This window comes from Pyxicephalus adspersus, chromosome 7, assembly GCF_032062135.1.
Source record: "Pyxicephalus adspersus chromosome 7, UCB_Pads_2.0, whole genome shotgun sequence".
Taxonomy (NCBI): domain Eukaryota; kingdom Metazoa; phylum Chordata; class Amphibia; order Anura; family Pyxicephalidae; genus Pyxicephalus; species Pyxicephalus adspersus.
The window spans coordinates 75,939,337-75,951,816 of record NC_092864.1 but is presented as its reverse complement, the minus strand read 5'-3'; the positions used below and the strand labels follow the sequence as shown (position 1 = coordinate 75,951,816).

The 12,480-nt window shown below is 37.1% G+C and overlaps 1 protein-coding gene across 1 annotated transcript in view; it reads left to right on the top strand.

Moving 5' to 3' along the window:
* SHISA9 (shisa family member 9) overlaps window positions 1-12,480 on the top strand; it is a 366,487-nt gene that overhangs the window by 102,360 nt on the left and 251,647 nt on the right. Inside the window, exon 2 of the mRNA XM_072418984.1 lies at window positions 3,150-3,277. Coding sequence (XP_072275085.1) covers window positions 3,150-3,277 — 128 coding nt within the window. The remainder of the gene's footprint in view (window positions 1-3,149; window positions 3,278-12,480) is intronic.

The window sequence follows — 12,480 nt, the reverse complement described above, 5'->3', positions numbered from 1 at the left end:
AAACATTTTTTATATTCATTATATCTACTAGACCCCTATTCGGACATATTTCTGTAAGTTACAGGTCTACAATTTAAAAAAAAAAAATTTCATGAAAACCTGTAACGCTTTTGGTACAGAAATCTAGACATCAGTGTAACGCTCAGGTGGTTAAATAGGTTTGGTAACACATCGTCCGCAAACAATGCACACTTATGTTCCCCTTGATCATATATAATACCTGTAATGTTTGGATTAAAATGTATAGTGATGGCTAGCGGTTTTGTAGCTAGTTCAAATAATAAAAGAGAAAGAGGCCAGCCTTGCCTAGTACCTTTTTTGATAAGTATCGTAGAAGAAAAAAAAAAGCCCCCTAAAGATATTTTCGCAGTAGGGCAGTCATAGAGGGTTTTAAGTAATTTGATGAAATGGGGACCAAAGCCCTTTTCCTATTTGAAATTTAAAAAGATATTGCCACAACAAGCTATCAAATGCTTGGCAGAGGATTCTCTTCTCTAATAAAGTTGAAATATTCAACTAAATGAGGTGCCAATGTGGGGCCAATTTTTTAGTAATATGTGTTGGAAAAGCCATCTGGACCAGGTGAGCTTCTCGATTTCAGTAATTTGAGGATTCGGAGTGTTTCTTTCATTGTAAAGGGTTTTTCTATGTCTATCTTTCAGCTTGCATAACATCTAATCAATAAAAGTTGCCCATCTACTATTTTGGGGTTTTGTGACAATTTCCTACTTTTTAATTTAATCTTGAGAAAAAAAAAGAATTTTTGGGCTTAGGGTTCAGTTTATTGACTTGCAGTTTACCTAGTTCGTCACTCCACCTATAAAATTTGTTTTGCCCACCTCAGAGACTTTTCAGCTCTCGTTGTGAGTAGCAACTTAGGTTCTGTGTGAGCTTGTTCAAGTTGCTGCCAAGGAACAAGAAAATGGAATAATGTTTGTGAGCTACCGAGTAATAAGTGTAGTCCCTTGCAGAAGCATTCATTTCTCTCCAGATTTCTCTCCAGATATCAATGCGGTCATGTTGGTTCAACATCATTGACACCTTATGGCTTTTTTTTGGGGTGGGTATTTGAGTGTGTTGGATTTTTCTAGGATCTAATCAAGGGACAAGTTAGAGTTACCCAAAACCCCCCAAAAAAGTTGGCCTTCATTAGGAGCATAATATGTTACTATGGTTAGCAAGTTACCTTCCACTATACCTTGCACTATTAGAAACCTACCACCTGGGTTATTTATCACTTCACTTGGAATGAAGTTGAGGCGTTTGGAAAAACAGCATAACCCCACACTTTCTTTTATCATAGTTGGCTTGGTAAAACGGGATTGTTTTATGAAGTAATTAGCATTTTGCCGTTAGTGAAAAATGGGTTTCCTGTAGCACCAATATATCAATTTTATGGTAATTGTAGTATTGGTATGCTTTGGACTGTTTTAGAAGAGAGTTGAGGCCCTGCACGTTATGAGACAAAACTGTTATATTAGACTGAGGTTTTAGGTGGATATTAGTATTTGAAGTCATTTTGTGTCATTAGGGGGGGTTTACTGTTGGCCTGGGTACCTGGTTAGGAAAGTCTCCATAGGGGTAGGTAGGGGATGTGGAAAACATGGGAGCAACAATTGGGGAGCATTTAAATACCATAAGAAGGACTATAAGACGATTGCTGATGGTAGGGTTCCACAGATGAGTCCCCACCATCAGGGTCTTAACCCTCCTGATAGCTATGACCCCCTTTCATGCAACCTGCTATAAATATATGGAGTTTTAAATGGCTGCATCAGGTTAGGTTAGATCGTCTGGGCTGGTTGTATGTTCCAAATCCCAACCAATCGACCCTTGAAGGGGGCATGTGTGATCTCCTCCATCTTCCTGGCTCCCTCTCAAAATCCCCAAGAGGGCTGGCAAACTTTAACAATATGAAACACAAAACTTAGTAAAACATTGTCCCATAGACTAAACACTTCTGACTGCCACGACAAAAAATAAGATCAAGATAACAAACATAAACTCCTAGGCAGAACAAATAGGTCAATAAAATAAATAAATATAATAAAAAAGATAAATTAGCAGTTCAAACATTAAAGGACAAGTGACCTGAGGAAAAAGATACAACATCTTCTGGTCTTTGGACCCTATATGGATCCAGTTCTGTGCAGTAGGAAGGAGAAAATACGAGATGTTCTTCTTGGTACGAAAAGTAAGTTTTCCAGGTGGAACCAAATGGATGGTGGAGTTGTGTTAACAGGAGACTAATTGTAGTTTCAGGTTCCTTGTGTTCCTGGATCCAGATTTCCCCCTCTCCCCCTCTGCCATAGGTGATATATTGGTGCTTGGGCTCCCTTTATGGGAGCAGATGCAGAGGCAATTTGTTAGGGTGCAAGTTTAATTCTTTTAGTAGGTTTTCACCTTCTGTTAAGATGTGAATGCATAAGACTTTCCACCAAATTTAAATATTTTATATTCTTTGCAATCAGAATCTGCAGTAGCAGTTTTAGGGCCCCTTTCCTTTAAATCATGTACAGAGACAAATCAACAAGACAAGAGACAACAAGATTTGCACTGGATAACCTTCCATTTGTAGCACTTCTAAATTTCTGGTTGCCTTGAGAACCAGCTTCCTTAGTAGAGAAGCAATGCGATTTCACAATGATGTCCCCTGATGGACCATCTGGTTTGAAAGCTGCTAGGGCTGGATGAACTTTATACAGTTCCAGATGAGTTCCAGGGATGTCTGGGAGAATGGAGCCTAGAAATCTCTTGGTGGCTTCTGTTATGTCTTTAACCGTTTCAGGCAGGCCACGAATGTGAAAGTTGTAGCGGCGAGTACAGTTCCCTGGATCATCGAGCTTTAGGCGTAGGTCATCAATGTGGTTATCTTGCGAGTTGGGTTTTGCGCAACTCTGGAGACTGTCATCCAATTTTTGCTAATCAAATGTGGTAGTGGTCATTGGTGCAAATAAGGTGAATTGTCCCAGTGGTAACCTAGGTTCCATTTCCAGTCTTCAGTCCAAGCAAAAAAAAATATATATTTGAATAGTGTTCTTACTAAATTATTATTGAATTTGGACTTTATGTATAATTAATTTGTTGATTTTTTCCTAATATTTCATATTACTTTCAAACTGATTGTACAAATGTACTCATTTTTCCAGGGCTCTTGCTGATGTGATGAGACAACAAGGCCATTGCTCAACAGACCACATGGAGAGAGATGCAAACCTTGTAGTTCACATGCAGCATTATGAAACCATGCAATCACGAGCATCTGCCAACAATTTACGTGAGTTTTATTACATGGATTTAATTGTTTGCCAATAAAACATCAGATGAGTTTGTGAACTGTTTAACACTTTAAATGTGTTTTTCATGTGGTTTATTTGGTCTTCCATGTTAGCGCTTAGAAAATTGCACTGTCAAAAATGTGTTTTTGCTGATGTGACATTGCTCTGTTATGCCATATGTTCCCTGGTGGTTTGGCAAGCTCAAAGTGAACTGAGGTCATTCTCAGATTGATAACTCTAGCTGAATTTATGGCCTTTACATCCATAAATGTATTTTATGTGCATCTGTATCTTCTTGTCTTCTGCCATTTTAATCTTGGCTGCAAATGGCAAGTCTATAACTTTGATGGCTTTTTCCTTTCTTACTTTTTTTTTTCCTTACTTGGTTTTGATCTAGGAAAGGATTTAGACGTGTTACTTTCCTGCTTTGTTGTTTATAAAGTCAAATATACTTCATAAATATTTCCAGCAATTATTTTGTTACTTTGTAATTAGTTATTTACTAAGTGCCCTGCCTAAATGGGGAACCAAAAATTACCAAGAATAGTGAGGTAGACATTATTAGTTTTACCTTTCAAAGTGTCAGCTACATTGGCAGGGGAGCAATCTGCAGCACCCCCAGGAGAGAAAGTTACACTATTTCCACTTAGAGCATCCAATGATTCATCTTACACTTTTTATAGTGTTTGTTATGTAACAACATAACAAAACACAGTGCATAAACAAGCACAGAAAATCTGTAATAAAAGAACAAAGCTGAACAATAGCAAAAGTGTAAATTAAAAGGGAATAACTGTGAAATAATACTTAAGTGAAAGTTGGTTTGCCTTGGTCCAGATTGCTGTATAAAATTTAAGTTATTAGTCAGAGTCACTGGACTCTCCGCAATGCTCAAACTGCCAATGCCGTTGTCCCTAGCAACAAGATGGTATCAGTGAGAGCCCCCTCTGGTGGGCTTACATGGCTTTTTCTATGCCAATACACAGAGGAGGTACTAATAGGACATGCCAATGACAGAAGGCTGTGGGCTGTCTGAGAGGGTGTGTTCACATGGATTGTAATGCTTTGTGGACACATTTACGATGCTTCTATTTTAGCAAGATTCATAATTCAGGTTTTAGGAACTGCCAACCCCCAGAATATTAGTTAGCACATGACTAAGGCATGACTAGGACTAAAGATTTACCAGAACAGGCTACAGATGGTTTCCAGGCTTCCCGAGGCCTAGGCGACTTATTGAGACTAATTTTTGTTCTCAAAATGCTCACAATAATGATTCGACTATAGACTGTCCAACTACAACTTTTTACCGAACTGTGTAGTGGAATATTAGGATTAATATTAAATGTGTTCATGAAAAAAGCTCAGAGGTCAGTAAGAGGCCACTTCACTACCCTTATCTGCCTGATCCTGAGTTTTATGACACATGGCTACACAAAATTTCAACTTTTACATTGCATGTTATAAATTAGTGTATCTGGAAGGATGGCTGGTGGGTTAACGGGAGACTGTAGCCTCACTCCTTTACATTTAGGGGAAATCTGACATTCTTTCCCCAATATCACACTCTGGCTCAGTATTATTGACTTTCCTCTGCTGGGATTTTAGTAGTCCATTATCTGTGGGCTTTTGGCCCTCTGTCAGTCCTTCACCAGATGCCAGGGGGCAGGCTAGGGCTTGCTATAGGAGACGAGTGCAGCATTAGATTGGGTGACTGAGGTCTGGCAAGCACTGATTCTGGAACAGGGTCTTGCACTTGTATGTTAAAGTGACAGATGTCAACAAGTAGAGTCTTGATTGTATTTTAGACTTGTGATGACTTATCAGAGCAACCTGTTTTATGCTTCCAAAACTTATTTAGCATTTTTTAAGACAAATTTGGTAATATGCATTTATTTCAGTTATTGTTAAGCAATTGTATTCAAATACCTCTGTTTGTTTGTACTAACAGCTGCAAAGTATTGTTTATATATCATGCCTTGATTTTGTCTGAAAAGGAGAGTGAATTATACTAACGAGACAGCAAAAAAACATTAATACCCTTTATCTATAGGTTAAATACTGCTTGACACAGATTACTGTACACAGAAGATTATGTAATATAAGCAATATAAATTGGGATGAATAGGTTAGCATTACGAATATCAATAATTACATTTTAATGTAATGTTCTCGTTATTACTCTTATCACTTGGAAACTAGGAGGAATAGTTCTATTATTATGAGTAGTGTTGCCCTGTTCAGCAGAGGTTTATATTACCTCCCTACATATTTATTGCTGTGTATATTACTATTTGTGAATATAAGTTTTTTGTGGATATTTTTATGTTGAGCAGTTTGTCAGTAATCTTCTTTTTATAACAATTTTTTCATAAATACAACATTATTAAAGAAAACCTGTACCAAGTTAAAAATGAAGGGGTCATTGCTGATTTCTCCTTTTTTTGGCTGTTATGCTGACTCAAAAGTTACAATGCTTTCTGGGGTCTGTGTGTGTATAGTTGTGTAGTGTCACAACTATGCATAATGAAGTACAATACACAGATCATACCAGTTATATCAACTAACCCTAAAATTCAGGGAGTTGCCATTATTTTTTCACCCTGCTGAATGTACAGATTTCCATAAATTCCTCTCTTTCACAAAATAACTGGATCCAGCCTTCTTCCAGCCATTGACCCATATTTTGCAAGACAGTGATGATATAGTCATATTTGTGAAATGCAATGTGAGTTATAGGTTCTAAAAAGGCCCACAACACCTGACTTTAGGTAAGGCATAGCTTGTTCTTTTGTTATGCATATTGCATATAATTATATGCTTTTGTCTTTGTTTGTAAATATTTGTATGCTGTGTGTAATTTTGAGTATCTGTGATATTGTACAGATGCTGCACAGTAGCACTACCTTTGTTTTATATACTAAATAGAATATTTAGTAATTTAGAAAAAATTGTATTAAAGGTTATGGCTGCCAACTTTTCCTGTTCATTGCAAAGGACCTAAACATAAGTTCATCACCTCACATAATTGCGGCCCCCTTTCTATTTTCTATCAAAGAAAGCCTAATAAGGGTCTTGTTTTAAAGCTGGGGGATAAAAATAAACACTGTAATTTGTTCTTTAAACTTAAAATGTTCTTTAAACTTCAAAAATCGTCTCACCAGATCTTAGCAATCCAAAAATGTAACTGCAGTGCAATTTGTGAATGTATGTATTGATGTATTTATTGACATGTTATTCAATAAATATTTAAAGTGTAATAGAGAAAATAGCCAAGCATGTGCACCATAAAAGTTTATTACAGACAACTGACAGCTCCGCTTCCTTTATTGCTTTTGCAGCTCTGTAGTATATGTTCTTGGAAAGAGATTCTCTATCCAAGAACACAGGAGTCCCGCGGCTGTGCTCATCATGAATGAATGCAACCGTTGGAATCATCCTGTGATCATTGCCACGGCTGCATTCATTGATGAACACAACCGCAGGACTCACACTGAAAGTGTGAGTACCGCGGCTCATTAATGAATGCAGCCTCGGGAATCATCACAGGATGATTCCAACGGTTGCATTCATTCATGATGAGCACAGCCGCGGGAACCCACACCAACAGGAGGAGTACCGCAGCTGCAATGCAGCCGTCAGAATCCTCCTGTGCGCGATCCCCGGGCACTAGAGGTTAAATAGGGCAAGCCCTCAACTAACTTCTAGTGCTGGGGGATCGCGCACAGAAGGATTCCCAGGGCTGCATTGCCGAACTCCTCCTGCCTTCATGCTGGTGTAAAGTGCGGTTGGCTTTCTGGGCAAAATCTTAATGCCCAGTTACCATTGGGTCAGGTCATAAATTCACAGAAGGGTCCCAAATTTACCAGATGGAATACAGATCTGGCAGCTGCAGTAAAGACACCTGCCTGGTAAAGAATGCTGTTGGAAATAGTAGGGAAAATGAAGAAAATTTTGGAACACGTAACAAATGATAATGTGGGGTTACTAAATAAATACTGCAAAAACCAAAATAGATCTCATTGATTATCCCCTACTGCCTGATTCACTGAAAAAAAACTGGGGTTGATAACCCCACCAGTAGTAGTTGTTAGGATAATCAAAACTTAAAAGTATTGTATAGGGAAAAGAACCTAACTTTATTAAACAAACAAAACAATGAATAAAAAGCAGAAGCCTTATACTCCCTTAGGTATTATCCACGCTATACAATGGATGTAGCCCAAAAACTATGTCTAAAAAGCCCTTCTTTTGTTTTGTTTTCTGATAATTCAGGGATGTGGCATAGTATGTAAGATTTACAGGAAGGTAAATTGTCTACCATGTGTATTTTTATATATATATATATATATATATATAATTTAAAAAATACAGCCACTTAACTTGCAATAAAATGATAAGCTTGTTTAAGCAAGGGAGGCAAAACAATTGCAGTACAACATGAATCTTCATGCCGTCATATCAAAATTAATTATAGTTAAAGTTATAAGTTAAAGTTATAAGGTAAAATATACCAGAAAATAAACAAGTTGTCTTTCTCTATTTCCTTATTCTTTGTTGCCTGAAGGATACTGAGTTAGGCTTTCTTTTTCGTAATATTAGTATTTGTGTGTGAATAGTAAACCACAGTATCATATGACAGAGATGACTGAGATTGGAGGGCTGCCATCTGGTCAAATGCAATATATTGTCACTTTTACTAAAAGCTAATCTGGGCAACAGTATGTCTGCTCAGGCTGTAAGAGACACCTTCTGTTTCTGATTAAGTGCCAGAGCAAAGAATATATTCACCATATATACTTGCCAATATTTTTAAGATGCTGTATATTCTGGCACAGAAAATGTGGAAAATTCCACAAAAGGTGGAATATGGTGGAGCTCTAAAACTGCCATTTTGTGGTAAGAATGGATTTCTCAGCCTAACTTAGGTTTAGAAATTGATACTCATTTGTGTATGTGTTTGATCTAGATATATGGTAAATTTGGATTGTTCTTGAAACTGTAAAAACACGTACCCCTGACTATATATAGGATATACAATAGGTATAAAAAAGAATCAACCCCTTAAATATTTTAAAATGCTGCTCTGCAACCTGAAATTTAGCCAGGGGGATGAATAAAATATCACCACCCTCCCAAAATATACTTTTATATTCAATCAAAAGTAGCTACCCTTTCCAATTACACTACAAGCTAATGGCTTCCACCTTTAATGAGTAATAAACATTTACATTTGTTTAGCATAAAACTGGCTAATTCTGAAGCATTCCAGTGCAAGGCACTGACAAAAGATCCCAGAGATAAAGTTATGAACAAGTCATGAGGTGGACACCTTAAAAAAAATTTCAAAGGTTTTATCAATCTCTAGAAGCACTATAGGATCTATAATTAAGAAGTAAGTCAGATTGTCCCTTCAAAACACCTATCAGGGCTTTAGGGCAGAGTAGTTAGACCAAAGCATCTCAGACTACAAGGAGCAAATTTCTTTGGTCTCTTGAAACCAAGATTGAACTGTTTGTTGAGTCACAGCTCACATGTTTACAAAAAAAAAATATAGTATATAATATACAACAAAATCTAAAAACACTTTGCCCCTGATTCATCAATGAAATCCGCGCTCGCTGGAAGCGCGAACGTACGCGCGGCCATCGATCGCGGATTACCGCGGTCCGGACTCGAGTATGCGCGTACACTCGCCTCACTACCAGCCGGATTCCAGCCTTCACAATAGAGTAAAAAGCTGTCGGATAAGCGCGGCTCCGTGCGCGAGCTTTTTCCGTTGCTGAATAGCGCGACCGCATACGATTCCGGATCGCTAATACGAATGCGCGACCTATAATCCGATTCTGCTTGATGAATCAGGGGCTTTATCCTTGTGGATTACAGCAATACTCCATATCATCTCACTTCAAAACAGGCATGCCCATATTCAACGCATTTCGTTTTTGTATAAAAACACTTCTTTAGAGCAGTCAGAACTATAAGATATCATAGATAAGGAAACATCAAATCGCTATAAGTGACAGTTGTATGCTCATTACTTACTTAAATCGAAGGTATTGAAACAGAACAAATAGCGTCCCATAGGATTTATAACGTTCTATCCAAAGTTTTATTAGATTGCTTTGTTTTGTGTAACTGTGTTCAAATTTTTTTTTTTTACAAAGTATCCCACAAAAAAAGGATGATGCCCACAGCTGCAATCATGACATGAGCACAGCCGTGGGACTCCTGAGAGTGTGGGTATCTCTAGTGCTGAATGGCAGAGAAAAGGGAAACCCTGATGATGCTTGAGCCATCATCGGGGTTTCCCTTTTCTCTAGATCCGCGTTGATTAGCTGAGAAAAGGCAAACCCTGATGAGTTTGAACACAGCTACACAAAACACAGACACTTCTAAAAAATTACTTTAAGATTAAAGTCTCATCTTATTTTTTTTACATATTGTTAACACTTTCAGGGAATAAGTAAGGGGTTTTATGTACCTCTGTATTCCCCAGGGTGGGTCGGCGGAAATCTTGGAATCCCCTTATTAAAGGGGGCTTCCAGATTTCAATGTCCTGCCTAAAACACCTATAAATCCTCACTTGTTTTCAATAGAAGCTTTCATAAAAAGCTTAAAAAGCTTGCAAAAGCCACTATTGAATTCAGTGGGAGATTTCACTGACGTTTTAAGGCGTTTAAAAAGGAGGGAAAGAGCGACAAAACACCCCTCTGACATCAATGGGCGTGTTTACCTGCATTTGTAATGCTTGTAAAGGCCACAATGGAATTTAATGGGAGCTTTCATTGATGTTTATGAGCATTTAAAAATGAGGGAAAGCATGGGAAAATGCCCCATTGAAATCAGGGTGTTTCCTTGAAGCACATTTTTTAACGTTTTAGACAAAGCATGGAGGATTATCTAAAACCCATAAAAAACGTCCCTCAAGAAAACAACCTGGTGTAGATTAGCCCATTGGAATGCATGGGAATCTCAACATGGGCTTTTAAACGCTCAGGGTAAATGCTGGGAAAACAGCTCGTGTGGACTAGGCCTAAAAAGAAAAATTACAGTCATCCATTAGATATTAGGAACATGTATTATATCATTGTGTCACTACTAATCCCACATACAAATAGCAGGGACACATACTTAGAATGTAGACATACATATCTACAAGACCAGACAGCTGCATATATCAAAACCTAAAATCATTCAACATGAATTGTATGTTTGTGACCCTTATCATATAACATGATAAAAAATGAGACATTTTTATTGCAAGGAAAGCTGTTTGGCAAATAATAATAGATATCAATAACTTTGTATTTTATAGCATCAAATAAGTTAAAAAAAAATTAAAACTACACATGTCATTTAAGCTTGGCAATTTAGTTGCAAGTAAATTGAAGGTCCAACTTGTTTCCTTTTGTAACAATAATCTGCCAATAGTTCCTCCTACCATTTTTGATCGCATTTTGAATATGTTCATATACAGGTAGTCCCCAGGTTACATATGAGATAGGGACTATAGGTTTGTTTTTAAGTTGAATTTGTATGTAAGTTGGAACATGCACATTATTTTAATAAATGCAGATAGGACAGATGTTTGTCACAACATATTATTAGGCAGTGTGGTGTCAGTTACCATATAAAATCCTCACTGTCATTTAAGTTAACAAACAAAGCAAGAAAAAAAAAATTATGGAGCCTAGACATTCAATAACTTCTGGAGCAAGCTGTGCTTTGATTTTGTCTTTAAAGAGTTACAAGAGGTTGCAGTCCTTAAGATCACCCACAACCTTAGCTGTGTTTAGCAAAAGACATCTTCTGCAAGTCATGCAAACCACTCCCCCCCCCCCATGAAGCCTCTGTCCTGCACATGAGCAAGCAGGGAAGCCCCTTGTGTATCTAGGAGTCGTCTGTATGTCATATGTCCTTAACTCGGGGACTACCTGTATCCTCTTTCTAAACTTTCTAATTGTTTTTCCAACATAAAAATATGAACATTCACATTTGATCAAATAGATTACTTCTGAAGTGTCACAAGTAACATGATTATGTGCTCTAAAAATAGTTCTATTTGGTATTAGGATCCCATAATTTTCCTTGTCAAAAAACAGCTGCATTGATTACAAGTGTAGCAAATGTAGAACATGGATCACCATGAACAACCTTTAAAGTAACTGTACACCAATTTCTCCCTTAAAGTGGGGGCCCTGCGATGAATATTTGCTGGCGTGTTGGTAAGAAACGTATTAATATGACGATCACTTTGGTGAGTTTTTGTCTAATATTTCACAAATATCATCGCAATTACTTGTGAAATCTGGAAGAGTTTGAGCTGGCTCAACTGGCCCTTCCTGTTTGCAAATAAAGCTGAAAATGATTTTGAGATTTAGCTTTGTGAGTTTTGTTTAATAGGGCGTGTTGCTCAGCTCTACGTCATCGAGGAAAGTGGTTCTGATGCCCATATAGGGCAGAGCAATGCGCACAGACACCAGCGTCCTTGTGGGGAAAAATGTGATGTGTGTAGAGCCTACTACAGGTTTTTTCTTGATACCAGTATGATTTTTATAACATGATTTTTGGCTACCATTTGATACAAATGACTTTATGGGAATTCTTGTTTCATGTCAGAGGTGGTTGTATGCAAGTGATCCTGTTCGGGGGACGCTATTTGTTCTGTTTCAACACCTTGGATTTAGGCAAGTAATGAGCATACCACTATCACTTTTAGCGATTTATTGTTTCTTTATGTATTCATAATTTTTATAGGATCATGTGTATATATATATATATATATATATATATATATATATATATATTATTTTCTCTCTTTTTCTGATGTCTTATGGTTCTGACTGCCCTGTAAAACTCCTGAAGACATTTTTTTATGTAAAAAGGAAACCGATTCAGTATGGGCATGCCTAGTGGGATGATAAAGAGTAATGCTGTATTCCACCAATGATAAAAAGTTTTTAGATTTTGTTGTATATTATATACTATATTGTATTTTGTAAACGTGAGCTCTGACTTAACGAAGAATTGTTTTTGATACATTTTAAAGTGAATCTATGTTTTAATAAATGGAGATAAAAGCTTTTAAGATATTCAAATTTCGTTTTTTGTGTATTTGTGCCAGAAAAGTCCCAATAATTTTTGTGTATCATAATAGGTAGGTGCAGGATAAATGTTTATATATATATATATATATATA